At 42.0% G+C, this 27301-nt stretch overlaps 2 protein-coding genes across 5 annotated transcripts in view; one reads left to right on the forward strand and one right to left on the reverse strand.

The window, feature by feature from the left end:
- The window catches only part of WASHC4 (WASH complex subunit 4), a 66077-nt gene extending 51535 nt beyond the window's left edge, over positions 1-14542 (forward strand). Inside the window, exons 29-34 of one of the 3 annotated variants that reach the window (XM_084624156.1) lie at positions 5750-5897; positions 7575-7671; positions 8204-8400; positions 9248-9347; positions 11149-11224; positions 13622-14542. In XM_084624156.1, coding sequence (XP_084480282.1) covers positions 5750-5897; positions 7575-7671; positions 8204-8400; positions 9248-9347; positions 11149-11216 — 610 coding nt within the window. In that variant the 3' untranslated portion in view covers positions 11217-11224; positions 13622-14542. Of the gene's footprint in view, positions 1-5749; positions 5898-7574; positions 7672-8203; positions 8401-9247; positions 9348-11148; positions 13218-13621 lie in introns of those variants that run through there. The other 2 variants (XM_084624157.1, XM_084624155.1) reach the window with 2 other exon arrangements.
- Positions 14543-15452: 910 nt separating this feature from the next.
- Positions 15453-27301, reverse strand: part of APPL2 (adaptor protein, phosphotyrosine interacting with PH domain and leucine zipper 2) — a 57384-nt gene continuing 45535 nt past the window's right edge. For both annotated transcript variants that reach the window (XM_084611026.1, XM_084611027.1), the window contains exons 15-21: positions 23072-23230; positions 22865-22914; positions 21231-21405; positions 20104-20140; positions 19819-19959; positions 17428-17475; positions 15453-16568 (exon numbers count right to left, since the gene is read on the reverse strand). In XM_084611026.1, coding sequence (XP_084467152.1) covers positions 16437-16568; positions 17428-17475; positions 19819-19959; positions 20104-20140; positions 21231-21405; positions 22865-22914; positions 23072-23230 — 742 coding nt within the window. In that variant the 3' untranslated portion in view covers positions 15453-16436. The remainder of the gene's footprint in view (positions 16569-17427; positions 17476-19818; positions 19960-20103; positions 20141-21230; positions 21406-22864; positions 22915-23071; positions 23231-27301) is intronic.

A 27301-nucleotide genomic window follows, 5' to 3' on the forward strand; every position in this document is an offset into this window, starting at 1 on the left:
GCTAAAATGTGTTCTGAACACTGACGTATTTTAAGTGATTCAAGCTTAGATTTCTGTTGGTTTTCTTTCCTTGTTTAGAGGCATCAGAGTGTGACCAGCAGTGGGTACAGGGAATATCTCAATTGGCAAAACTTTCTGATAGTCATCTTTCAAAGCCTGTCTTAAAACTGAATCTTAAATTGCTCTTTTGGGGCTATGGATGGGAAACAGGCAAATCTTCTGCTTTATAGCCCATACTCTTTACCTGCTGCTAAAATAAGCCCCTTCTTGTTCTAAGTCTATGGATATAACTGTATTCTGCTCACCTATTAGCTGGCTATAGATCCAGTTAACAAAACATGAGCTTTCTTTATCATTTCTGCTGTGAGCAAATACTAGATTTGTTGTCACTTCACGCAGGTGGAAATTGTGAGTTAAACAGAGCGGTGTTTTGAGGAAGTTGAGGAAAGTTTTACTATGTTGCCATAGAGTTCCATAACCTTTAGTGCAGTTACACTTGCTATACAGGTCTGGCTTAATTCCTTGCTATATGCTGTCTGATTGAGATGTAAACTAATAAAACTTTGCACTCACTTTCACACTACATTTTTGTCATTGAAAGGAACTGTCCTGGCTTGGAGTGAATCTCCGGAAAATGTATTCCCATAATTCTGAACTTTTTAAGAGTGTATATGTATAATTTTCTGTTGCACAGCTTCTTTCTGTGTTCACCAGTAATGGTTAATACCCCACATCTATGGAATTTGGAGGCAGTCCAGTGTTGCTGCTGGAGGCTCCAGGACAAAGCCTAGCACTTCAGCTCAGGCCTCTAGATTTTCTGTCTCCAGCAATGGAACAAGTTGGTGGTTCGGTTTCCCCTTACTGTCTTTTTCTTCATGCAGCAGCAATTTATCTTCCTTCTCTTCCTCTTCTTCCCCTGGATTGACTATTTGACAGTGAGATGGTTTCAACCACCAAGCTCCACCACTGAAGCACCCTCCTCTCCAGGACATCTCTGCCCCCATTCAGGCATGGCAGAGCTATCCTGAAAACAGCTGACTAAATCTAAGCAGTGTTTTCCATGTGAGGCACCATTTACAGGCTCTTCAGAGGGCAAATTATGCCCTGTCTGTTCTCTGTCAGGGCACAGGGCTCAGACCGGACTGGCATGTCAGGTCCTCCATCCCAAGAGCTGCAATTCTAATGCAGAGTCTAAGGATAAGGAGGATGCTATCCAGCCAGCTTGGGGTAAGTCCTCCAACAGGACACCCCCCCCCCAAAAAGATCCCAAAGTCCCTATCATCCAGATACTGAAGTGGGTCCTCTGCTCCCTGGGGAAAGAAGTGGGGCTCCTATACCATTCCCCTTCCTTCCACTAGGACTTGGGGCATTCTCCTGATACTCAGGGGTAGGTCTAGCAAACCCTGAGATTCTGGAATCCCAAAAATCAAAAGTTAGCATCACCTTTTTCAAGGTAGCAATTAGTATTACTAATGAGCAAGTGGGGTGAAAATGCAGGGTCAAACCCGCTCTCCTTTGACTTTACCACCCTGTTCCCTCGAGGGAGTGTGTGCTGGTGCTTTTCTTCTACACAGATTCTTTGAGTTCTGTATCAAGCTCACTGCCCCCTCCCACCTGACAGCATGTCTGGCCCTGCAGAGAAGCCTATCATTTCCAGGAAGCCCTCCGTCAGATTGCTGCATAGAGGAAATTTCAGTCCAAGGACCCTCACTCACAGCCAGGGAAAGGGGTGCAAGTTTCAGGCAGCAGCAGAATGGGAATTGTGCTTGCTTATCATAGTAATAAAACCTTGCTCTGCCAGGGAAAGGGGTTTTCTCTCTCCTGCTCCCTGTCCCCCTCCACTGGCTGGCTGCTCATTAAAGTGTAAGGAGTACTTCAGGCAGCCTGTGACCAGAACAGAGGCTTCTGAGGATTCTGCTCCCAATGAAGTTGCACCATCATGGGGTTACTGAGGGTTAAGTGAGAAATGCCTTCCCATGTTCAAAATGATCCTGTGACTAAGTAAAGCCCTGAGTGGTATGGGGTTGCTCCTATAGTACTTACTTTGTAGCCAGCCAGCCTTTAGGGAACAGGCAGGCAACCTTTCATGCGGACATCTAAAAAGTGACTTCTACAGTCGAGGTATTCGTACTAGCACCCCTCATTGGTTGAGTGGTCCTCAGACCAGGATAAATACCATGCTGTCTTTCACCTGTAAACTGCCAGGGGAAGTACCACACACACACTACCAAAAAACAAAACCAAAATTAAAAAAACCCCAACCAAACAAAACCAATCTGCAGGACTTTTCCAGGCCAGGACTTTTTCCAGGCCAGTGGCTTGCAAGGTACTCTAAAATATCTTCCCTTTCAAGCATTATTAAATAGATTTTTTTCTCTAGATGTCTCCTTTGAGGCCATCGTAAGATCCAAATGAGGACAGACTACTGATTTAAAACCAAATGTTAAGCTAAAATGTTATGAAATTTTTTTGTTTATATATAAGTTTGGGGACCCTAAGGCTGGTGTAGCAGTTGCTCCACATTTCAGAAGAGGACTTCCTTCCAAAGACTCATAGTACAGCAATTTCAAAGCCTCTGCTACAGCAATTGAGACCAGGTTTCATGTTCTCTGTGTATATAAATCTCCCCACTTTATTTTCCACTGAATGCATTCGATGAAGTGAGCTGTAGCTCACGAAAGCTTATGTTCAAATAAATGTGTTCGTCTCTAAGGTGCCACAAGTACTCCTTTTCTTTTTGCGGATACAGACTAACACGGCTGCTACTTGGAAACCAGTTGAGACCAGAGGTTTTTCGGATACTCGGTAAGGAAAGTGTACTTGGTGGCAAGTAGCTCATTGTCTGCGGCTATGATCCTGTTTGGAGTGAAACATCACTGGTTCTGACCTAATCAAACCTTTTGTGGTAGTTGTGATAAAATTAGTGACTTACTTGTAACTCGGTGACTACATGGAAGTCCTATTAAAACCATGAATAACAATCAGTCATCTTGAATATTTATATTGTGCCTCCAAATTTACAGGTGAGGAGCTTTTGGGGAAACATCAAAGAAATTAGTAGCTGAGATAGCAGAAAAGCCTTCACTCTCACCTATGAAAGCAAGCATAGCAATCCATTGGTTACTTCAGCACCAAGGATTTCTGAGAGAACTGTTACCTTGGCAGATGGAAAAATCTGGAGAAATTTCCAAGGAAAGTTAGATAAATTTCCTACAAACCAACAAAATCCTCAGCATGACAAAGACAAAAAGAGCATTTGTGTGTGAGAGCTCACAATTCCCATACAAGACATTTCCTTTGGATTCACAATCTGCACCAGTAGTCTTACTTGGGCTGGCAGTAGTCAGAGCAAGGCATAGGTCACAAATTATGCATGCTGACAAGACAGTTGCTGGAAAGGATTCAGACTCGCCAGTTGTTCAAAATCAAGAAGAGCGTTGAATCTGATGCAGAGAATTGTTCTCCCCTGTGTCAAAACAAGCCTGGCATTGGCCATAATTATACAATCATAGTAAATATTTACAAACATCCAAAACTTGTCATTTCCTGGCTATGGTCATCTGTGGCCAATTCTTTCCAGTGGCTAGAATTGCTGGTGTCACACATCTGCTTCATCCCCTGAGCGGGTTTCTCAAAATGTGCCTGCAGAAATTCCTTCTGAGGACATGGCACCTGATACAATGCAAAATTAGGTGTCCTTCTCAGATTGCATCCAAATTGCCATCCAGGCAATTACGTGCTCACAGGGGAAGTCTCCTACCTCTTGTGGGAGTTAGAGGTTGGCTTATGATTGAGGCATGAGTGTTTATATCCCTTCCAAATCCAGGGAGAAACCAGAGATCATAGCTTCTCCATGGCAATAGAAATAATGTCTTGGGCAGAGAAGAATCTGCTACCTTTCAAGACAACTCACATGTAAGATATAGAAGACAGAAAAAAGGGAGAGTTGAAGTTCTCCACTGTCCCAGAAGACACTTCGGATTTGCTAGTTAGTCAAGGAACCCACATAGCACCTGAAGACCAGTCCTCTTGAAGGAGAGCCTTTTTCATCCACAACTGCAACACGTACAGTTAATCACCTGGCTTTTGGAAGAGACATATAGTTCAGCATGGATTCTCCATTAGCTTTGGATGTATTTTGGTATCCAGGCAGAACTCAACCAGGTAATTTCATTCATTGATTTAGTCAAATTTGCATTTCTGATGTGAAGGGAAACCGAAAGCTCTTTGGAGCAGGGCCTGCCTCTTAGTTTGTACTGTGGCTGACACCATGGGGACCTGATCTCTAGGTGCTACCTGGATACAAATATTATAATAAAAAGTTCTGGTGATCTCAGCTACATTAGTTTCTCCAGAATTGTTGATTTGACTCCTACAGCCAAGCACCAGAGTGTGCAATAGAATGAGAAACATGGGAACCAGCACTAGTGTGGTGTTCCTTATGCAGGCACATCAGAGTCTCCATTTGAGTATCATCAAATGCCCAGATTAATCAATGACAGATTAGGCAATCATGTGGCTGGCTTTTCTTGTCGTCATTACCTTCAAAGGGCAGGTTTTGGAATTAGCTCTCCCACCATTTTGTTCTGTTAGCCATTTCTTTGGCAGTTTGTGGCATACATGGGCATTCCTAGTACTCTAATGATATATCTCAAGCATATGGAGTACAAAAGCCAAGTGTACCCTGTTCAGCTCACTCTATCCAAAATGCCAAGGCTCTAGGACCTCAAAGTTGTTGCAAGCAAGATGTTAGAATCCTACACCAGTTGGCATGCTAGGAATCTGGGAAACTATTCACAGAAGTCTCTCGAAGCATTGGGGAAAATGTGTATGAGCCTCATCCGAAGAGTTGCAAAGTAAGGGTATGTCTACACTACCCGCCAGATTGGCGGGTAGTGATCAATCTATCGGGGATCGATTTATTGCGTCTAGTGTAGACGTGATAAGTCGATTGCTCTGCCGTCAACTCCTGTACTCCACTGCAGCGAGAGGCGGGAGTGGCGGCAGTCGACCCCGCACTGTGAGGATGCAAGGTAAGTCAACCTAAGATGCATTGACTTCAGTTGTGCTGTTCTTGTAGCTGAAGTTGCGTATTTTAGGTTGATCCCCCCCCCCCCCCAGCCCCCTACCCCCCAGTGCAGACCAGGCCTAAGTTTCCATTCGTCTGCAGAAGAAAGCCTTTGGTAGGTGGGTGCTTCTAGGTTGGTTTCTACCTAATTCCTTGCCTTATATGGGGGGAAACCTTTCCCTTCCTGTCTTTTATTCTAATGTAATAATAAACTCTGCATATTCTTTTCCCCCCCACACTTCTAGGATTCACCGCTGGCTACTTCTTGTTAGTGATGAATTAGGAGAGAAGTTGTGCAACAAAATGAGAAATTCCTTACCTACTAATTTTCTTTCTGTTCTCTCCTCATTCAGCCACCCTGACAATCTGATAAATTACCAAAATACAAAATGGAATTTTTCTCTAAAGGGAGATTCAGACATATAATTGTTTTAGGTTATTTAATACATTATACCCAGTTGTCTTAATACTAATAATTAGTTGCTGAAGTGTTTCTACAACTGTAGAACAGCTCTTCTGGTGGCCTGGACTGAAGGGCTGGGTTTATTCCTGGAGCCTCTAGCAACAAACATTGGACTGCCTCCAAATCCCATAGGTGGGATACTAACTATTAGTGATGAATGATGAGAAGAGCTGTCCAACAGAAAATGATCAGATACGAAATTTTCTCATTCTTTGCAGGCAGTTGGATTCTGTCCTCACTGATCTCACGCGTAATTCTGCAGAAGGCACAGAGTACTTCAAAATGCTTGTCGACGTGTTTGCTCCTGAATTCCGCAGTCCAAAGAACATGCACTTGCGCAACTTTTACATTATTGTTCCCCCACTGGTTAGTATTTTTGCCACTTAAATTGATGTGATTTTTTTTTTTTTGGATGTGTGGTTTAATGTTATGCATCATAAGTACATGTGTAGTAAGCTATTCAAGCCGACTTGAGCACCAACTCCCAACAGTGCACAGATGGGACCTCTTTACTGGAAGAGTAACTTCAAAAATCTTTCCATCCATTAAATTAAATCAGTGCAGGAATCTTAATGGCGGAGAGAGAAAAGAGACATCTGGGATAGTATGCGATGAAAAAAGACAGGAATGAAAGGGGAAAAAGCAATGATATTAAATTGCCTCTTCCCCAAAAGTGTCCTTTCAGCAGCAGCTTGGGGACCTCCAACCACTTTTAACTCCAAGTTCTAGTGTATAAACTCTAAGGCCCTCATCCTGCAGTTGGATCTGGTCTGGAAGATCCTTGCCTTCCATGCAGAGCCCCACTGACTTCAGCAGGGTGCTGCCCACTTGGATCTGATGGCATGATCAAGGCCAACGTTGGGAACTGTTCACTATTCCAAAACTAGCTTTTGTAATAGAAAATTAGCTGAAAGTGGCTGAACCTCCAGCTGTGATTGTGAAAGATGAGGTGGGATCATGGGCGATATAAATGAGGAAAATAGGGCCACATAATCCAAGGAAAGGCTAGAAAACTAACGAATGAATATATTCAAACAAGAAGGGGGAAAGTTTCTCTCCTTTTCCCTACATCTTTCAGCTGTTTTTCCGAGATGGCTGCATTTCAGAAAGCTTCATTAAATATCTTTTTGAACTGAGCTACACTCTGATGAATGCACCACTCTGGTGTGCGTATTAATAAACTACTGGTTTGCTCACTGCATGAATTGAAGAGAATTGGCATTTCGCCTAAAACACATCCATTGTGCGCTAGTGCTACAATTATATGAAAGAGTAGCTCCATCTAACAGAGTAATAAAACTGCATGAGACTCTCCTGTGTGACTTTCTGAACAAAATTGATTCAGTACTAATTTAAAACACTGTCTTTAGTGAGCTTTTGAAAAACGTCTTCGATCTTTGGGTTAGGTTTAAGACAAGGTATTTATTTTGTTTATATTGAGCTTTATTAAAACCTCCATTGGACACCTGCTCCGTGCTCCTGTTCTATGTCCCTTATATTAAACAATGATATAATATAAAGCACTCGACATCATCAGCAGATATAATGAAAATTATACCTTACATTATTAATTATATTGTACAAACTCAGAACCCTCCAATCCTCAGCTGACCGTCTCCCCAAAAGCCTAGGAAACAGATGTGCTGTCCATCCAAAACCCTTATAAATCAGGGACTCGGAATGTAGCTCGGGTTTTTGGATGTAATTATATTTTACAACTGACAACATTGCAAATGGCCACCTTTCATTTTACCAAATCTTACTCTTGGGTTATGTCTACACTATGGATCTTACAGCGGCACAGCTGTGCCTCTGGAGCTGCGCTGCTGTAAGGTCTCCCTGTAGCCATTCTATGCCGGCGGGAGAGAGCTCTCTTGTCGACTTATCGCTGTCCACACTGGAGCTTTTGTTGGTGAAACTTATGTTGGCAAGGGGTGTGTTTTTTCACACCCCTGACGGACAAACGTTTTACCAACAAAAGTGCTAGTGTAGACAAAGTCTGAAATGATATTCTTTGGGACAACTGCCTTTCCTTCATTTCAGACTCTCAACTTTGTAGAACATTCAATTAGCTGTAAAGAGAAGCTGAATAAAAAGAACAAAGGTGGAGCAGCTTTCACTGATGATGGTTTTGCCATGGGTAAGTTTGACCATACTGTCTTGTCTTCCAGTCAATTGGCATAATTCTGAGTTTACAAAATAATAATTTGCCACAACTTTTATGTTTAGCATTGCCCACTATTTATGATTTTAAAATTTGAATTGTCCTTACTTCAGCGTGACTGACTTGTGTAGATTATTGCTTTCCAGTTTCAATGGTGTACTTAGTTCTCTTACTTCTCTATGCGAACTAGGACAGACAACATTTCACCACAGGAAAATGGAATTTTACACAAGTCTGTTTCATCATTCGTTGGGTGTTTTAGTGATTTTATTTAGTTCAACATTTTTATTTTCAGGGGAGCATGCATAAAAGCACATCTAGCTGTGATGTTTTACGAAGTAAAACTTGCTCTTTATTATAGCTTCACAGTTAAGACTTAATTGTAACATAGCATGTAAAGTGAATAGTCCCAATACTGATATTAGAGGATATTCAAGGGTGTATATATAGAATATGTGCCTTCATTTGTTCAATTTGACTTTGGTAAATGGTTTGTTAATGACTGCAGGTGTGGCTTACATTCTAAAGCTTTTGAATCAGTACCAGGAGTTTGATTCACTTCACTGGTTCCAGTCAGTCAGGGAGAAGTATGTGAAGGAGATAAGAGCAGTAGCTAAGCAACAGAATGTGCAATCAACTAATCAAGATGAAAAGCTACTACAGACTATGAACCTTACCCACAAGCGACTGGAAGTTTGTTTACAGGTACATTATGGTTCCAGTTATATGACTCGTATTGAACTCCACATTTGCTTGTCTTGGTTCAGTTGGTTATTAGTGCTATAGAAAGCACCATCAAGAATTTGTAGAGACCATTAAACTATTTACTGCTGCCTAGCACAAAAAAACACCCCTCTCTATAGAAGGGATGAGCTGGGTGGTATTAATTATATATTTAATGCTGAAAGTGTGCTTGGTGCTTTAAGATGTGTTAGATGAGAAATACCTTGCTCCTAAGAGCTTGAAATCTACAATAGATGGCTAACTTGAGAGAGAATGACTGACGATGGAATTAGGAGGTAGGTAGCAATAAACAATATGATGATGTATATGTTTGTGTATAGAGAGTCAAAGGAGCTTGGTTCATAGCATTGGCTATTATGACTTCTGTGAATTGTGAAGATGAGTAATGTCCCAGCTATCAAACCAAGGAAAGGCAAGCCTTATTCAGTATTTTTTGAAATATAGTAGTTTTAACTTCTAGGCATAAAAATTACAATTCTTTCTGCCTTATGTAGGTAATACCACCTCTTATAGCTGTAAGGTAACATGGAAAATCAGTAATTCAAATGGATAGAAGTAACACACGTGACACAAGACTTAATCTATTTAATGCACTAATATAAAGTTCTTTTGGCCAGTTTAAGTGCTTTGTAAAATGCATGTGAACAAGGTATAAAGTGGGATTTCCAAAAGCACCTAAGTGACTTAGAAGTATTGACTTTCACTTAGGTGCTTCTGCAGATCCCATTCACATATGCTGTAGATAATAATTCTGTCATATACTACCGCTTACTGAAAGTCTCTTTCTTGTCTCAATATTTTTCATTAGGAGTTTGAACTGCTTTATTTCTCGCTAAGCAGTGCAAGAATATTTTTTAGAGCAGACAAAACTGCAGCAGAAGAAAACCAGGAAAAGAAAGAGAGAGAAGGTTAGTGAATGTTATAGAACTTTTTCAGATCTTGACATTCTTGTGTCTTCAGAGATACCCTGATTAGGATTTTGTGGTTTCCTGTGTAATATGGCTCAGACTTCAACATGGGGTGCTATCTCCTTGTCCTGTGTAACTACATTCTTCTTACTGTCAGTTGATTCAGCAGAACTCCTACACACTCCAGATATTGTTGTCAGAGCCTAATGGTGATTCAGGACTCAAAGACAGCTGATTGTGGTGGTATCTGGAGTGGAGTGAATTTTAAACCGGATTATTGAGCTCAAAAGCCACTGATGGGGGAGGAAGGCAGATAACAGTAATATCACTTAATGGGCTAAATGCATTATCATTCTCACCATCACCAATTTGGTAATGGTAAACTCCTCCCCTCCACTGTCTTTATGATAAACTCTTTGAAGGAATTCCATTTGAATTATTCATCATTGCTACTAGCTACAGTTCAGTGGCAGTGATTAGGGCTCCATGTCTGTCACTGAGGTCGTGGAAGTCACAGAGTCTCTCTGTGACTTCTGCAGCAGCCGTTGTGGCTGACCCCAGGGCCACCCAAGCAGCTGGCCCCAGGGACAGCTGCTCAGGTGGCCCTGGGGAGAACCACCTTGGCCGCTGCTGGAGCAGCTCCGCAGCCAGCCACTCGGGTGGCCTCCCATCCAGCCACACAGCTAAGATTTAGTCATGGGTATTTATAGTACAATCAGGGACAGGTCACAGGCCATGAAATTTTGTTTGTTGCCCATTACCTGTCCATGACTTACACTAAAAATACCCACGACTGAATTGTAGCCTTAGCTGTGATTAAGGAACTATTTTTAACTCTCCTACAAAGATCATTGGCAACATGTAGGGAGATAAAGGTTTGAACATACTATACTTCTAACATGCAGATGCTCACAATGTATTTTGTCTTGGCTGATGAACTGCTAATACAGGATTTAGGAAGTATATTGTTGTTTCATGGTTTAGGTGACGCGCCCAATTAACATTAGTAGGCATTATATATATTCAGTGTCAGGAGAATAATCCTACCACACAAATTTATATAGTCTCTCTTTGGAAGGGAGAGTTTGCATGTGTGGTTGAAAGCCTGTCTCTTTAAAAAATGGAAAGTGCTCACAAGGATTGTGAGGTAGATATATGGTTGTCCCAAGGAATTTAGGAAAATTGCTATAGTTAATCCCACACAGGCGAATGTAGTGAAGTTGAAAACAGAATTAGTAGCATTTGGCCAGCAATGCCTCTTTTAAAGGTAGTACAACCTAAACTTCCTGTCTGTAGTTCTGGAGGTTCCTACCACAGACGTTATGAGTTTTCGGCTAAAAACACACACAATTTTTCATTTAAAAAATGTAAATAAAATGTAAGTGTGCCAGAAACATAAAGGAAGTAAACAGAACAAGGGGACCGTCCTGAAAGGATCCATTATTTTTTCTACCAAGGGAAGCTGGCTAGTTCACTAAGGAAACTTCTTTTTTTAGGATGAAATAGCATTAGTTTGCAGGGTCAGGGCCTTATTGCTACACAGTCAGTTAGAAGAAAAGGAGGACTTGTGGCACCTTAGAGACTAACCAATTTATTAGAGCATAAGCTTTCGTGAGCTACAGCTCACTTCCTCAGATGCTACAGTCAGTTAGGATATCTCAGCCCAGAGAATAGAACTGGAACGTTCATGGCATACAGCAAGCTACTTTTCACAATGTCTGGTTAAAACAAATTATTGCTTTAAATATAACATATCTGTTAGTTTCAACTTCTCTTTTTAATTCTTTTTTTTCTTCTGTAGAAGAATCTGTCAAAACAAGCAATGGAGACCTCTCCACTGCTGCACCTGCAGATCCTGTTGTGAAATGACATTGCTGGTATGCGTTATTTGTATGAGCTATCAGAATTATTCATTATCCTGTTCCTGCCAATAACTTTTTGTAGGGATAAAATCTCTAGATTTGATTTACCTCTTGTGTTAAAATCAATAGAAAATGGTACAATAGTGTAGCAGTACCCACTGGGCTGCTACAGCTGTGTGTGTGTCCGTATTTCCTTTGGAAAACCCTATTTTTCAGGAGTTTATTACATTATTTACAGAATTTTGCTCTGAGCTGAAATGCAGCATGTAAAACCTTGACTTAGGAACAATTGTTTTCTTAAGTTACAGAAGTGCAGATCAAAATTATTAGTTTACTAATTTCAGATGTTTTCTTGCATCCCTAACTTTAAAACATCACTTAAAAAATCTTGTAGGCCTGGTTAGCACAAGGGCATTTTGATCTTTTCAACCAGGAAAAACACTTAAAGACAGACATAATTTGCATTTCTAGTATCTATTGTCTGAAAAATAATTTGGGTGCTGGGAATGCATCATATCCAGAGCATATGTGGCACCTAATACCATAGTCACATACCACACTGTAATGATGCTCTGCATATCTTGTGAATGTAAATTGAGACTGATACGCAGTTCAGAAACGCTTATTAATGTTAGCATATCTCAAAGCCTGTATTCTTCATTGATATTGATCCACTGGCATATCATCTGACCTAAAGGGATTAGGGCCCCTTCAGTAGCTCACTTTCCCTGCCTTTTCTTCTTTCATAACACAGAAGGGGAGACAAAGGAAAACTAAGCTAATGAAATTGCTTTAGGTTTACACTGAAGGCCTGCCTTTCATCTACAAAAGTAAGGAAATTCAGAGAAGAAAAAACCAGAGTTAGCGCTTCCTCTTATGACCAGGCACTGTATGAACGGGTGTCTGTGAATATTTAAGTGATCTTACATTTCATGAATGCTGTAGTACCTAAGCACAAGTTTCAGCCTCAAGTCTGTATCTCCTTACCTTTTTAGGTCTGTTATACCCTTTGTGTTGTCCAAACATAGTCTTACATGCTTTATGATCAATGATAATTGCACTGCAGGCTGTAAAAGCTGCTGTACACTGTGAGAATTCTGTATAACTTAAACATGTGCTTACTACAGTTTTGTAGATTGTGCAAGAGTTAGACAGTAGTTATCCAGATTCCTGACTCAAGCATATGGCTAGACTTATCTTAACATTAAGTGCCAGTTACCACTAACTATGAAAAGGTACTGTTATGTTTTAATCACCCAGAATATACAACAATGCCTTGCTAGCTAAATAACACGTCAGTTAGTTTAACTGTGACTTGCAGTTTTTTGGCACATCTGGTATGTTTTATTGGACCATAGTTGCCAGTCTCATCTCCTAATTACAGTGCAAGATGCTGTTTTATAAATGTTTCATAATTACTCCAAAGCTGGTCATTGATTATGTATATATGACAAATGTGTGACACACCTGATATTTGCCCCCCGATCAGTCACTGATTCATGTAGAAATCTAGGACAAATGATGTTTTGTTGAAACTGAAGGGACCAGACTGGCGCAGAATTTTTTTCCCTAATGCTGAAACCATGATGCAGAAGCATCACAAACCGTTTACTTGGCTGCACTCATTAAATCCTTTATTTGCAATTTGTCATAATTCCTGAGATGGCCCTAGAGAGTGCTGCGTACCCTAATTTGTATTTGTTTGAAGTGCTGTTTTATTTCGATGAGACTTTCATACTTAATTTGTAATTATTTGTGTCTAGTTTGACCTCCTTGGGGCAATAGCAGATATTTTCAGCAGTGCTGCTACTGCTGCTAACTTCCCTGCTCCTGTATGTGCGTATACATATGTCGCTGTTCCAGACCAGGCTTCAGTCGTATAGTTCATAGGTTCTTGGGGGGTCTGAAGAATCTATAGCTAGAGTCTCTCACTTCTCCTGTAGATTGACTCTGTGTAAACATGTACATTCATGGCATACCTATGCTGTAATAAAGTCTGCACTTTTCCCTTTTGCCCTGTAATTTGGAAGAATGCTATTACAAACCCTTAATACTTTGCAGTTAATCTTGGGTAGTGTATATGCCTGATCTGTACAGTGCGAACAGATTAATGTGGTTCCAGTGACCGAAATTCCACAGAAAGGACTAAAGGCTATTTTTAGTACCCTGTTTAGAGGTAGCATATGTGGATGTGTAATGTATGTGTGAATATATACATATGTACAATGATATAACTTCTTGCTAATATAGGATTGTAGTTAATATATTTGGAACATCTCACTATGCAGTAGAATCTCACTAATGGGGGGAACCATTGTACGGATTCATTCAGTTTCAAGCTGGAGTACTGGGGCACGCTCCCACATGTGCCAGTGTGGGAGAGCTCCCCATTAAACCCATCCATCTCACTAGGAATTACAACGGCCTGCGGTGCTACTACAGTGCAAACCTGGCCCAGCAGCTCTTGCACGATTGTGGAAGCGATTATATCAAGGCTGCTGGTCTGCAGAAGGCAGAATCTTGGAAAGCTGCTGTTGCCACTTCACTCCAAAAAGCCCTGGGCTAGTGAGGGAACAAGGATGGCCACAGCTGGCTTCATTTTGCTGAGGACTGATAGACCAGCTTCTTAGCTCCTCTTTTCCTTTCAGTCAGGAATGGGGGGGGGGGGGGGAACATTGCTGAAAGCTGCCTGTCTTGCCAAGAAAGCAGCAGCAATTGCCCTCTTTCACTTATTCCTGTAGCTGGGCTGAGTGTCACAGGAAGCAGAAGTGTAGCAACAGCCCTTTTAAAAGCCCATGCCCCTCTCCTGACTGAAGAATACGGCAGCCAATCAAGCAGTAACAAAGCCCAGCCTTACAAATCCCTCTGCTGCCCCCCCGCTCCCCCCCAACAGCAGTACTGGGGGAGGAGTCTGAGTCTAGTATGTGCTCTAGTCTGATTTCAGGGTCTTACTGAATGCAAGGACTACTCTCATGTGCCCTTTCCACTGGCCCAGTTTGGGGTGGGGGAAGAGATTCCACTGTGATGGCTCCACCAACAGCTGACCTGTCTACACTTCAGTGAGCAGCTAATGTGCTTCCAGTGTGTATCTGTAGGCTGGAGACTTGCTGAGGTGCAGATTCCTGAGATCCTACTGCATTCTGCAAGTTGGAGGGAAATTTTAACTTTACATTGGATGGCCATTGATGACAACCATTTTCAATTTCTCAGGTATGAAGGACCAAATGTAACATGTACTATCTAACTCATTTTACAAAAAGGGTATTTTGTTACCTCTGTCGTTTTTTGGTTCTGAGTAGAGTACACTATGTACAGAAAGTTAATAAATGTAATTTTGAGAACATCATTCTATAATTTTTTGTCTTCAGTAACAGGTGTCCTCTGAACTATAAGCAGGTTTCAGTTCTTTCATAAAAATAGGTAATAGGGTGGCTGTCCTTACAAAGCAGTGCTTGGGTGGCAGGAGTAAAGTGAACAAATCCATACACAGAGGGTTGGAGAAGTAATATTTTGCTCTAATTAACTTTGAATGGTGCTCACATTCAAACATTCAGTGATAAATCTGATGGGCGTCTGGCCTTCTGTCATACTGATTCCATGCAAAATGGGCATCTGGAAAGATATTTTAGAAGATCCCCCTCTTCTAGTTAACCTTAAGCTCTCTAGTTTCAGAGGGCGGGAGGGATAGCTCAGTGGTTTGAGCATTGGCCTGCCAAACCCAGGGTTGTGAGTTGAATCCTTGAGGAGGCCATTTAGGGATCTGGGGCAAAAATTGGGGATTGGTCCTGCTTTGAGCAGGGGGTTGGACCAGATGACCTCCTGAGGTCCCTTCCAACCCTGATATTCTATGATCAGAAAAGCTAATTTCTTAGTAAGTGCCTAAAAAGAAATTTAGATTTAATTCAACTGGTTCTAAGCAATCAGCTGTTCTAGCTAAGTTTTTTAAATGAAACTAGATATAGAGAACAGCATGAACCAATGCTGTATGGGTTTTCCTCACTCAGACAGTTTTAGAAGGTTTTCCTGTGGTGTCTTGGTCTCTAAAGTATTTGCCACTGCATACAGTCTTCAGTGATCCGACAGACCAGCTGCTTCTTGACTATGCAACACAAAATGGCCAAACCTCCATAAGCAAGTCCTGTATAACTTATTGCAAATGAAACTGGAGAAAACTCCCTAGCCAGTGCACAAAGTGCCTCATTTCAGGCTAGCTCTGTGAAAACACCAGTCACTATACCACAGATTTCTAATCTAGCATTTTATTGGTAAACTTTTTTTTATTGAAGAGTGTTGCAGACCATCAGACTTTATATTTCACCATAAAATTAATGTTAAACTTACAACCATACTTAATGCTATAGACATACTGACTTATGACCGTTATCCCTGGCTGCTGCTTTCAAGAAGCTTAACCATATAAAAATAGCACACAAACATGCAAATTCCTTGACTATTTGTGGATTCTGTTTGCATTTAGTTGTATTTAAAACTAACAAATCCAGGAGTTGTTTTATATCCAGGATTTATACATTCTGTAATTGAGTAAGTGTGGTCCCCATGAAGATGAATAGGCACTTAAATTTATTTTGTAAGCTTATTCTAGGAGCAATACAAAAATAGATTATTAATAGGAAAAAATTAGTGTTTATCAAATAGTTTTGTAAATAGACTAGCACAAAAGATGAACTCTTGTTACACTTAAAGTACACTAGAAACTAGAAAACTTCATTTGAAAATAAAGTAAATAGTGCATTTTTCTTAACCTTCATTCAGATACACTATATCATGCAAACTATGGAAATTACTGAGACTATGGGTATGAAATTTCTACAGTGGCCTAATTTTCAGGGAGGCTGAGCATCCACAACTCCAACTCAAATCAATGAGAAGGTGATCAGTACCTCCAAACTAACCGAAAGTGTATAAATCTGAAGAATGAGATATTAACTCTTTGCTTTGAACAGTCAGCATTTTTCAGCTGACTGCCAGCATCAAGGGGCTAACATTGAAACATTCCACAAAAGATTGTCAGCTATTCCAAACCCAGAAGGCAACATTCTGCTCTCACTCCATTGTAAATCAAGATAAACTACACTCAGTTACTCCTTAGTGTAAGAGAGAAGAGAATCTGGCCTAGGGTGTGCACAAACATATGAAAACCAGAGATCTTTGCAAAAAAGACTCCCTGCTTTCCCCCTTCCCAGCCAACATAGGAGGAATGAAAAGTTTATGCTTCTGACTCCTCCCCCCTTTCTTCAGGTATGGCTCCATCCTCTTCTGATTGGTCATTCAATAATTTGAATTTTCCATCATTTGTTAGTGGCATGGACATCATTAACTGAGCTAGTGCTTCTGGATCCTGAAATGAAGATGTTAATGAACACTAAGTTCAACAAGCTGTGGTATCTTTTTTTTTTTAGCATATAGAGCTTCTGTTCAAGGTTGTGTTCTCTGCATGACACACATTTTAAAATATAGCACTATGTATGTAAATGAGATTTTGGCCCCAATCCTGGAAACACGAACAAATAATCCCTTGCAGTTCAGTGGGACTAATTGTGCATAAAATTAGACACATACATGACTGTTTTCAGGATTAGAGCTTTTATTTGCTGCTTTTGCCTAGAATTACTACTCCGGCCCTTGAAAAAATTGGTGAAAGTTGTGGGTAACTTGTCAACTACTGAAGAAATAATGAGTTTACCCAGTTTTCTGGGAGAAGGGTACTTTTGCTTATTGTGTAAACTGTTTTTTCCAGAGAAAACTGTTGATACATCTAACTTGCTTTGGAACTCGTGACACCAGAAATGTGTAGGAAAATTTTGGAAAATCATGAGATTTCGATATGAATCTTCACAACTGTAACTTTCATTTCTTTTGGGTGGAAAAACCACATCCTAACTTTTCAGCCCAGAGGAGAGAAGAGTTGGGGATAGTTACAGTGAAGGATGAATGCGGGAAGCTCAATTTTAGGTGCCTTTTTCACTAACTCAGAGCGCATATTTTTAAATGTAAACTTGTGCTGTTTAGCTGACTGAGTTAAATGCATGTCTGTGTTCACTGTGCAGTAGCAGCAGTAGTCTTCAGATCTCACACTGGACTGTGTTTTATAGACGCTGTAAGATAGCCAAACAGTGCAGTCAAATTTACAGGACATAAATGAGCATTACCATGAGAGATTGGTGTGGGGAAATCAAAATAGAACAAGTATACTTCACCTTTTGAGCCTCAATAATTTCCTTTCCCAAGCTTATTGCATAACAAATCTGGAAAAAAAAAGAAAAAAATGTAAGTGGACTTTAAAAGTCTATGCTAAGTTTTACTGAAAACTAACTTGTATGAAGCATCATCAATGAAAATTCATCATCTCTGAGACCGTTCATATAGCAAGAGCATCTCCCTTTTTTAAAAAAATCCTGTTATCATAGAAATGGATATCTAAATATGTCTGGTTTCAGAGTAGCAGCCGTGTTAGTCTGTATCCACAAAAAGAACAGGAGGACTTGTGGCACCTTAGAGACTAACAAATTTATTTGAGCATAAGCTTTCGTGAGCTACAGCTCACGTCTGTTTTACAAAAGTAGGGTCTGCTCCAATGCTTACTGAAGTCAATGGAAAGAATAGTGGCTTCAATGGACCCTTAGTGACCCAAAGCATTATGACACTCAGCTTTTAGATGCTTGGAAAATCAAGAAACAACACTAAGCTCCACAAAGCCTGAGTCAGGCACCTAGACTCCCTGTACAAAGAATGGGGAGAGACAGGTGTCTAAGAATGTGATCCACAAAAAGCCAGCATGCTAGGCAGGGAGCCACCTAAGAGGGGTGCATCCTAAGAACTACTCTCTCATGAAGCTAGACACCTAATTCCGGGCTGCAGGGAGGTGCCTCGCTCCGCTTGCAGTTCACAAACAGGAACCTGCTGCTTGGAATCAGGCACTTAACTTGCTTCCTGGGAGAAGGAATTACGCACTGCCTCACTCTGCACAAAACAGCTGGAGGATGTGGTGGTGGTGATATACACCTCACAACTTCCAGCCCAATGGTTAGAGCACTCACATAGGATGAGGGAGACCCAAGTTCAATCAGCCGTGCCCCCCTGCCCCAAGGCAGATGGGGAGAGAATTTGATTGAAGAGGATCTCTCACCAGAGCTCTAACTACTGAGCTGTGGGCTATTCTGATGTGGGCTCCCTCAATTTCTCCTGTCGAAGCTGTTCCATTTTGGATAAATACTTAGTCATTGGGCAAGAGAGAATGATGCTGTAGTTCAGTGGTTAGGATACCTACCTGGGAGGTGGGAGACTAAGCTCCAGTCTCTCTGCTTCCATGACTCTAATTATTCATACACAGTTGAACAGCTTCAACAGGAGAGTGAGAGAAACACCCACATCAGCATGAAATCGGGAGGCAGGTGCCTAACTTAGGTGGATCAGGGCCTTAGTTACTAATGAAAAAGCTCTTCCACATCAGTAGTGGTCTTAAGAATGCAGAACAAAATGGTGGACTTGTCCCTCCCATCTTTATCTACTTGTTTTTGCACAGCCTTCTGTTATCTCATGTGCAGCTGTATCCATTAGTATCAAACCAGAGACATATTCTGCATTGTCTTCTCTAAGTTGTTGTAAAGTCTGGGAAATTAGGAAATGAGTTAACACTCCCACGATCCCACAATTCATCTTTCCTTAAAGGTAGTTAGAGAGAAAATATGGGTGAGGTAAGATCTTCTATTGGACTAGTTCTGGTTCAAGAGAGAGACAAGCTTTTGAGCCACACAGTGCTCTTCACGTCTTGAATGGTCCCTTAGAATGTGTGTTAATTACTTATGCTAAACAATCTGTTCCACCTTGCATTTAGCTGTCGCACTGGGAGTACCTTTCCCAGACCTGAAGAAGAGTTCTGTGTAGCTTGAAAGCTTGTCTCTCTCACCAATACATATTGATCCAATAAAAGAGATTACCTCATGCAACTTCTCTCTCTAATAGCCTGGAACTGACACAGCTCCAACTATACTGCATACAACAACTTATATGTAACGATCACAATACAGGAGACAACCTTGCTTTTGCCAGCATTGGTGCTGGACACTGACTCCTAAGGCCCTAGATCAGGGGTGGGCAAACTTTTTGGCCCAAGGGCCACATTGGGGTTGCAAAACTGCACAGAGGGCTGGGTAGGGAAGGCTGTGCTTCCCCAAACAGCCTGGCCCCTGTCCCCTGACTACCCCACCCCCTATCCAACTGTGCCCCGCCCCCTTACCATGCCACTCAGAGGGCCAGAGCGTGGGTGGCGCAGCGAGCTGAGGCTGCGGGGGAGGGGCAAGCCTCCCCAGCTGGGAGCTCAAGGGCCAGGCAGGACAGGCCCGCAGGCCATAGTTTGCCCACCTCTGCCCCAGACAGTAGCATCAGCATTCACACAAGTTCCTTTCTTTTTATGTGCCTGGACTTATGCTATCACATTTCCCTCAATCATTAGATTAAGAATAAAGGAATCCAGCTGACTCTGTTTCTGTAACATTCCCCCTATAGGAGGCTCCTTAAAGGCAGACAGACACTAGGATTAATTTTTTTAAAAAACGGCATAAAAATACAATATAAAACAATCACAAGACCTTTTCGCCTTCTGTGTTGCTCTCAAAAATATTAGCGCTCATGGATTCTTCCCCCAGAGACTCAGTGACATGGACCACAAAACCAATCAGTCTCTTGTTATCCTGATGGGCAGCAAACTGCGTCACACTGGCAAGTTCAAACTGGAAAAGCACATTAGAGAACTTTAAGGTCAACTAGGTTGGCAGACTGATCCTCTCTGGGATTAAGTGTTATCAGTGCAGAGGGAAGCAATCAAAGATGTTGCAGTTATTTAAACTTTACTATCAACATGAAGAATTACTTACAGTTGTTCGTGTAACTTGGGTTTGAGGATCTATTAACCTGCAATTATAAGAAGTTTTAAGTAAGAATACTGAGCACTTCTGTAGTGACTTCGGCCATATAGCTTAAACCTTTTACAAAAGAAAGAGGATCATTATACCTATTTAACATGGGGAAACTGAGGCACACACTTGAATTGATTTGCCTAAAGTCTTGCAGTAGGTCAGTGTCAAAGCCAGGAATGGAATTCAGCTCCCCTGACTCCCAACCCAGTGCCCTTTGTCCTGGACCATGCTGCCTTTCTGATGGCATAGGAAACTTGGACAGCCTATGTGCCATGAACTAGTACTAGACAGGTTTGTACTTGTACATTATCAAATTAATAAAAACACCCAAAATAAAGTTTTTTTTTCTCCAAGAGAGAGTGAGAGAGAGAGACCTGACTTATGCACTGGCTGTCCTAGCTGAAAGTTTTGATGGGGAGGCAGCTTTGACACTTATTTTAAAGCAACAGAAACCGGACAAGTGATCTATTTTGCAGTATTGTGTTTCAAATTCAAAGTGAAGTAGGAGTGTCTGCACAGAGGCGATCTTTCTAGACCTCTCTGATAGTGTTCTTGAAGTAACATGCAGCCTTGCTGCATCCTGAAAGCTTGGATGGGATGATTTCTAACTTGAGAGAGACAAGAAAGGACCCACTTTAATGTGAGTTGGAGTCCTCCACAAAAGCAAGTCCCCAGAGCTGGGGCCCACTGAGGTAAGGAAAAAAACCCAATTTCAAACTTTTAGATAATACTGGAGCAATGTTTGGATTTGTTTATTGCTAGAACTTACACTCTCGCTCTAAACAGATCTGAGTGGTGGGCCCAGTCATTGGTCCATTACAAAAGGCAATGGTTACAGTGTGGATGCTATAACCCCCTCCACTGTAGTGACACAATTAGCTTTATCATGAAAAAAAAATGCCTGTAAGAGTTGGGCTTTTCCCCGTTCAAACTTTTGCTGTTCTGTCGGTAGAGATCCATATGTGCAAATCTCCTACTCTTTGGGGAAACAGAGGTGGTGTATTTAGAAACAGCTGTCGCCTGTAGATACCTCAAATGGAAAACAGAACAGTAGGGCTAAGAGTGTGTTAAGAATTTTACTCTACCTGAGACTCTTGGTGGTGACCATTAGATGGGATTCAGTTGTACGGAAGATGTTATGGATGGCACGAGCAGCTAACACTTGCCTCATAGCTTCATAAATCACCTCATTTGTATCATCTGATTGAACAGCCATAGATCCTAAAAACCGAACTACAAACATCTGCTGCAAGAGTGAATCTGGAAAACAAAGGAATGGTCTCCTGTTCTACATTCATTCATGCCCATGTTCAGAGTTATCTAATATTTAATTTTACTATCAGAACTGTTCTGAAAAACTATAGTCAATTACCAGGTCCTAACTTGGGATAACTAACTGCCTTTCACATCATTTCCTCTTCAATCATATTCCCTGTTAGCCAGGTTTTAGTCTGACCCAGCTTTACCAAATGCTTGGATTGTGTACAAGTGTAACAAATTAGAATTGCAGCAAATATATATTGAAAATTTTGTAACCGATTAATTTTTCATTCAAGTTTTTTCTTTTTGACTTGCCCTAATAATACACTTGGTCTTTCTCTCACTGCTGCTCCAACTCTGGGATGGTTGATTATTATTAGGTAGTTGGACTGACTGTACAATTTTTTAAAAAATGATAAGTGAAGAATAATTTTGCATACAGCCTCATCTTAAATCAAGCTAATCCCTGGGTCTAATCCTCATGTGATAATATTTCTGTTTTCGAATTTGTTCTATTCTTGATGGTTTGTTCTGTGGGGTGGCAGGAAAGACAGCATGGTGATTTCTCCTTTCTCTGTGGTCCTCAGACTTTAATGGCTGCTTTCCTGTTCTAATGAGGCCCTAGTAAGCCTTCCTTGATTACTGCATACTAAGCTAAGTGCCCATCTCCAGCACAAGGTCTTATTTACTATTTGTATTATACAGCAGCACCCAGAACTGTAGGGCCCTACCAAATGCATGGTCCATTTTGGTCAGCTGCACAGTCGTAGGATTTTAAAATTACTCAGTTTCATGGTTTCAGATGTTTACACCTGAAATGTCACGGTGTTGTAACTGTGAGGGTCCTGACCCAAAAGGGGGGTCATTGGGAGGGGTTGCAAAGCTGTTGTAAGGGATTGCTACCCTTGCTTCTGCGCTTCCTTCAGACTTGGGCTCTAAAGGCAGCAGCCATGGAGCTTGCTGCAGGCAGCAGAGGTACCCAGAGGTGGATCTGATCTCCTCCCCTCCCCCAACAGTGGCTGTACAGGAGAAGAGGAAGCTCTGTCTCTCCCCACCCCTGCTGGGACTAGCCGCTGGAGTCTGGTGCATGATAGGAGCCCCCAGCTGGAGTATCCCCAGCCCTACCACTTTTCCCCCCTCCAACATCTAGATTTCACAGAGGAGATCTGATTTCACGGTCCTTGATGTGTTTTTCATGGCCATGATTTGGGTAGAGCCTTACCCATAAGCCTCAGTCGGGATCAAGGCCCCCTTATATTAGGTCAGCATTTCTCAAACTGGGGGTGCCAATCCAAAAGGGGGTCACAATACTATTGTGGGGGGGGGGGGAGTTGTGAGAACAGCAACGTCTGGTTAGGCGCCCAGCACTCGTCTGAAAAACCAGCTGTAAAACCGTTAATAACACTAGACATACGCTTGTGACTATTGCCCCACTATAATGAGCCAAAAAAGTGTTTACCTTCCTCATCATTCTTGTTGTCTTCAGATTCTCCAAATGGGTTTGTGCGCCTGAAAAATATTTTTAAGAAAATCTAATCACACACGTGTGCTCAGAACAGCAGATCAGCCGTATTGGTTTGAATGACCATACACAAATGTTGTAAAGGGAATAGCTCTTTCCTCGCAAACCGTTTGGTCAAATATGTCGAACGTTAGCTGGCTGTACCTGCCACCTCTGTTTTGATCCAGGAATTCAGTTGCAGGAAGTACCATGTCAAACTGAATCGGTGTTCCAGGTGCAATTAACTCTGTGCAGTTGGGTTTAGTGGACAGTTCTTTAGGGATGATCTTGTCACTCTCCATCTCCATATTCTTCACATTCTGGCTACAATGAAAATGGAGAAAGGTTTTGAATGAAAATGTCATGTCATAATGTTGGAAAGAAGGCAGGTTTACACCAAATCTCAGTGTTCATTGCCCCACAATAAGCAAACTGCCATATTAAAATGTCACTGAGGCTACAAACTGAATTTCTCTTCCTCTTCATAAATAAAATCACTTACTAATGAGAAGAAATATTGCTACATCCGAAAGGAAGGGCAACAAATTCCAAATGAGCTGCTCTTGGTTACACATTACCACAGTGAATGATGTGCGCACCACTGCCCTCTACTGGTTATAATCAGCACTGTGCAAGTGTATCAGCTCAAATAGTGACAGGTTTCAGAGCAACAGCCGTGTTAGTCTGTGTTCGCAAAAAGAAAAGGAGGACTTGTGGCACCTTAGAGACTAACCAATTTATTTGAGCATGAGCTTTCGTGAGCTACAGCTCACTTCATCAGATGCATACCATGGAAACTGCAGTAGACATTATATACGCACAGAGATCATGAAACAATACCTCCTCCCACCCCACTGTCCTGCTGGTAATAGCTTATCTAAAGTGATCATCAAGTTGGGCCATTTCCAGCACAAATCCAGGTTTTCTCACCCTCCGCCCCCCCCCCCCCACACACACAAACTCACTCTCCTGCTGGTAATAGCCCATCCAAAGTGACCACTCTCTTCACAATGTGCATGATAATCAAGGTGGGCCATTTCCTGCACAAATCCAGGTTCTCTCCCCCCTCACCCCCCTCCAAAAACCACACACACAAACTCACTCTCCTGCTGGTAATAGCTCATCCAAAGTGACCACTCTCCCTACAATGTGCATGGTAATCAAGGTGGGCCATGTCCAGCACAAATCCAGGACTTCTCACCCCCCCCCCTTTTTTCCCCGGGGACACACACACAAGCTCACTCTCCTGCTGGCAATAGCTCATCCAAACTGACCACTCTCCAAGTTTAAATCCAAGTTTAACCAGAACGTCTGGGGGGGGAGGGGGGAGTAGGAAAAAACAAGGGGAAACAGGCTACCTTGCATAATGACTTAGCCACTCCCAGTCTCTATTTAAGCCTAAATTAATAGTATCCAATTTGCAAATGAATTCCAATTCAGCAGTTTCTCGCTGGAGTCTGGATTTGAAGTTTTTTTGTTTTAAGATAGTGACCTTCATGTCTGTGATTGCGTGACCAGAGAGATTGAAGTGTTCTCCGACTGGTTTATGAATGTTATAATTCTTGACATCTGATTTGTGTCCATTTATTCTTTTACGTAGAGACTGTCCAGTTTGACCAATGTAAATGGCAGAGGGGCATTGCTGGCACATGATGGCATATATCACATTGGTGGATGTGCAGGTGAACGAGCCTCTGATAGTGTGGCTGATATTAGGCCCTGTGATGGTGTCCCCTGAATAGATATGTGGGCACAGTTGGCAACGGGCTTTGTTGCAAGGATAAGTTCCTGGGTTAGTGGTTCTGTTGTGTGGTATGTGGTTGCTGGTGAGTATTTGCTTCAGGTTGTGGGGCTGTCTGTAGGCAAGGACTGGCCTGTCTCCCAAGATTTGTGAGAGTGTTGGGTCATCCTTTAGGATAGGTTGTAGATCCTTAATAATGCGTTGGAGGGGTTTTAGTTGGGGGCTGAAGGTGACGGCTAGTGGCGTTCTGTTATTTTCTTTGTTAGGCCTGTCCTGTAGTAGGAGACTTCTGGGAACTCTTCTAGCTCTATCAATCTGTTTCTTCACTTCCGCAGGTGGGTATTGTAGTTGTAAGAAAGCTTGACAGAGATCTTGTAGGTGTTTGTCTCTGTCTGAGGGGTTGGAGCAAATGCAGTTGTATCGCAGAGCTTGGCTGTAGACGATGGATCGTGTGGTGTGGTCAGGGTGAAAGCTGGAGGCATGTAGGTAGGAATAGTGGTCAGTAGGTTTCCGGTATAGGGTGGTGTTTATGTGACCATTGTTTATTAGCACTGTAGTGTCCAGGAAGTGGATCTCTTGTGTGGACTGGACCAGGCTGAGGTTGATGGTGGGATGGAAGTTGTTGAAATCATGGTGGAATTCCTCAAGGGCTTCTTTTCCATGGGTCCAGATGATGAAGATGTCATCAATATAGCGCAAGTAGAGTAGGGGCTTTAGGGGACGAGAGCTGAGGAAGCGTTGTTCTAAATCAGCCATAAAAATGTTGGCATACTGTGGGGCCATGCGGGTACCCATAGCAGTGCCTCTGATCTGAAGGTATACATTGTCCCCAAATGTAAAATTTGGAATGTAAAATGCAGAAGTGAAGAAACAGATTGATAGAGCCAGAAGAGTTCCCAGAAGTCATGGCCCACCTTGATTACCATGCGCATTGTAGGGAGAGTGGTCACTTTGGATGAGCTATTACCAGCAGGAGAGTGAGTTTGTGTGTGTATGGGGGTGGGGGGGTGAGAAAACCTGGATTTGTGCAGGAAATGGCCCACCTTGATTATCATGCACATTGTGAAGAGAGTTGTCACTTTGGATGGGCTATTATCAGCAGGAGAGTGAGTTTGTGTGTGTGGGGGGGTGGAGGGTGAGAGAACCTGGATTTGTGCTGGAAATAGCCCAACTTGATGATCACTTTAGATAAGCTATTACCAGCAGGACAGTGGGGTGGGAGGAGGTATTGTTTCATGATCTCTGTGTGTATATAATGTCTACTGCAGTTTCCACGGTATGCATCCGATGAAGTGAGCTGTAGCTCACGAAAGCTCATGCTCAAATAAATTGGTTAGTCTCTAAGGTGCCACAAGTACTCCTTTTCTTTTAGCTCAAATAGTAGAGACCTGTGTTTATTGAGCAGAGAGGATCTAAGCTGCCTATCTGTGAAGTCCCGAATGGCAAGGGAATGGACATAATGACAACCACCAAAGTTCCTAGATGGTCACAGGTTTGGTACAATACTCAGGAGCAAACTGTGTGTTTTATGTAACATTCGTCCCTGTTCTTCCTCCCAAAGTTCCTCAGAGTGTGAAACTGCTTTTGAATTTCCTGCAACTGTAGAAATCTCCTACCAATATTTCTGCCTATTTATTTGGATAGCAGAATCTTGATTAGTTTCAATCCTGCAAGATTTTCTGTTTGTACACAATAACGCAGAGCTGACTCTCTGCAACCCAACTAATATTTTTCCTCCATGTAACAATATTCAATGTAGGTATTTTCCCTGGTTATTCATTATCAAATCATCCAGGGTATCATAAAACCCCGACCAAAGTAAAATTCCCACCTCCTGAGTGAAATGGGAAAGCAAGCATGCAGCGTAGTTGTAGCCGTGTCGGTCCCAGGATATGAGAGAGACAAGGTGAGTGAGGTAATAGCTTTTATTGGACCAACTTCTGTTGGTGAGAGAGACAAGTTTTCGAGCCACAGATATTCCTTACCCACCTTCTCTTTCTCATTTGACTGGCACTCCCTATGGCTTGTGGGAGCCTATGAGGTCCCTAAGGAGTCACAGTAAACTGGGAAGGACTAGTTTTTAGCTGGAGGTCAGTATGGAGTGAGAAAAGATGAAACCTTTGAAGGGTTAGAGATTAGATATGCACAAGTCAGTAAGAAATACATATGCTGTAAAAAAATCCTGGCAGAACTGTCTACAAAACTCATACAGAAGTTTTTACCTACTAAAGTTTGATAGAGACACTCAACTCTAATTTGCTCTACTTTATTTAGTGCTCTGCTTTTAGGGTCATACATTCAGAGCATGAATATAGTCAGTCTCTGGAGCTGGCTTTGGACCCCAGTCACAGAGACTGAGGAGTTCTTGCTGGTCAGGCTGGATTTCTCAAGAAAAGAGGGGAGAAAAGTTAAATGGAAAACATTTGTTTTTTAAATCCAGGAGCGCATAGCTTCATTATTAACCTCTATTTGGGGATAGAGGGTTTAATAACTGACTTGAATGAGTCCAGGAGATCAGACCCAGCGAAGACTGCTCCTTGTGCTAGTTTCAGAGTACAGACAGGAATAGGGCAGGGCAGTTTTCATCAAAAACCTTATTTTTAATTTGCATGGTGACCGCACTCGGGGCCCCCAATTAGCAATCAGGACCCATT

This window comes from Lepidochelys olivacea (assembly GCF_965140295.1).
Source record: "Lepidochelys olivacea isolate rLepOli2 genome assembly, chromosome: 1".
Lineage (NCBI taxonomy): Eukaryota > Metazoa > Chordata > Testudines > Cheloniidae > Lepidochelys > Lepidochelys olivacea.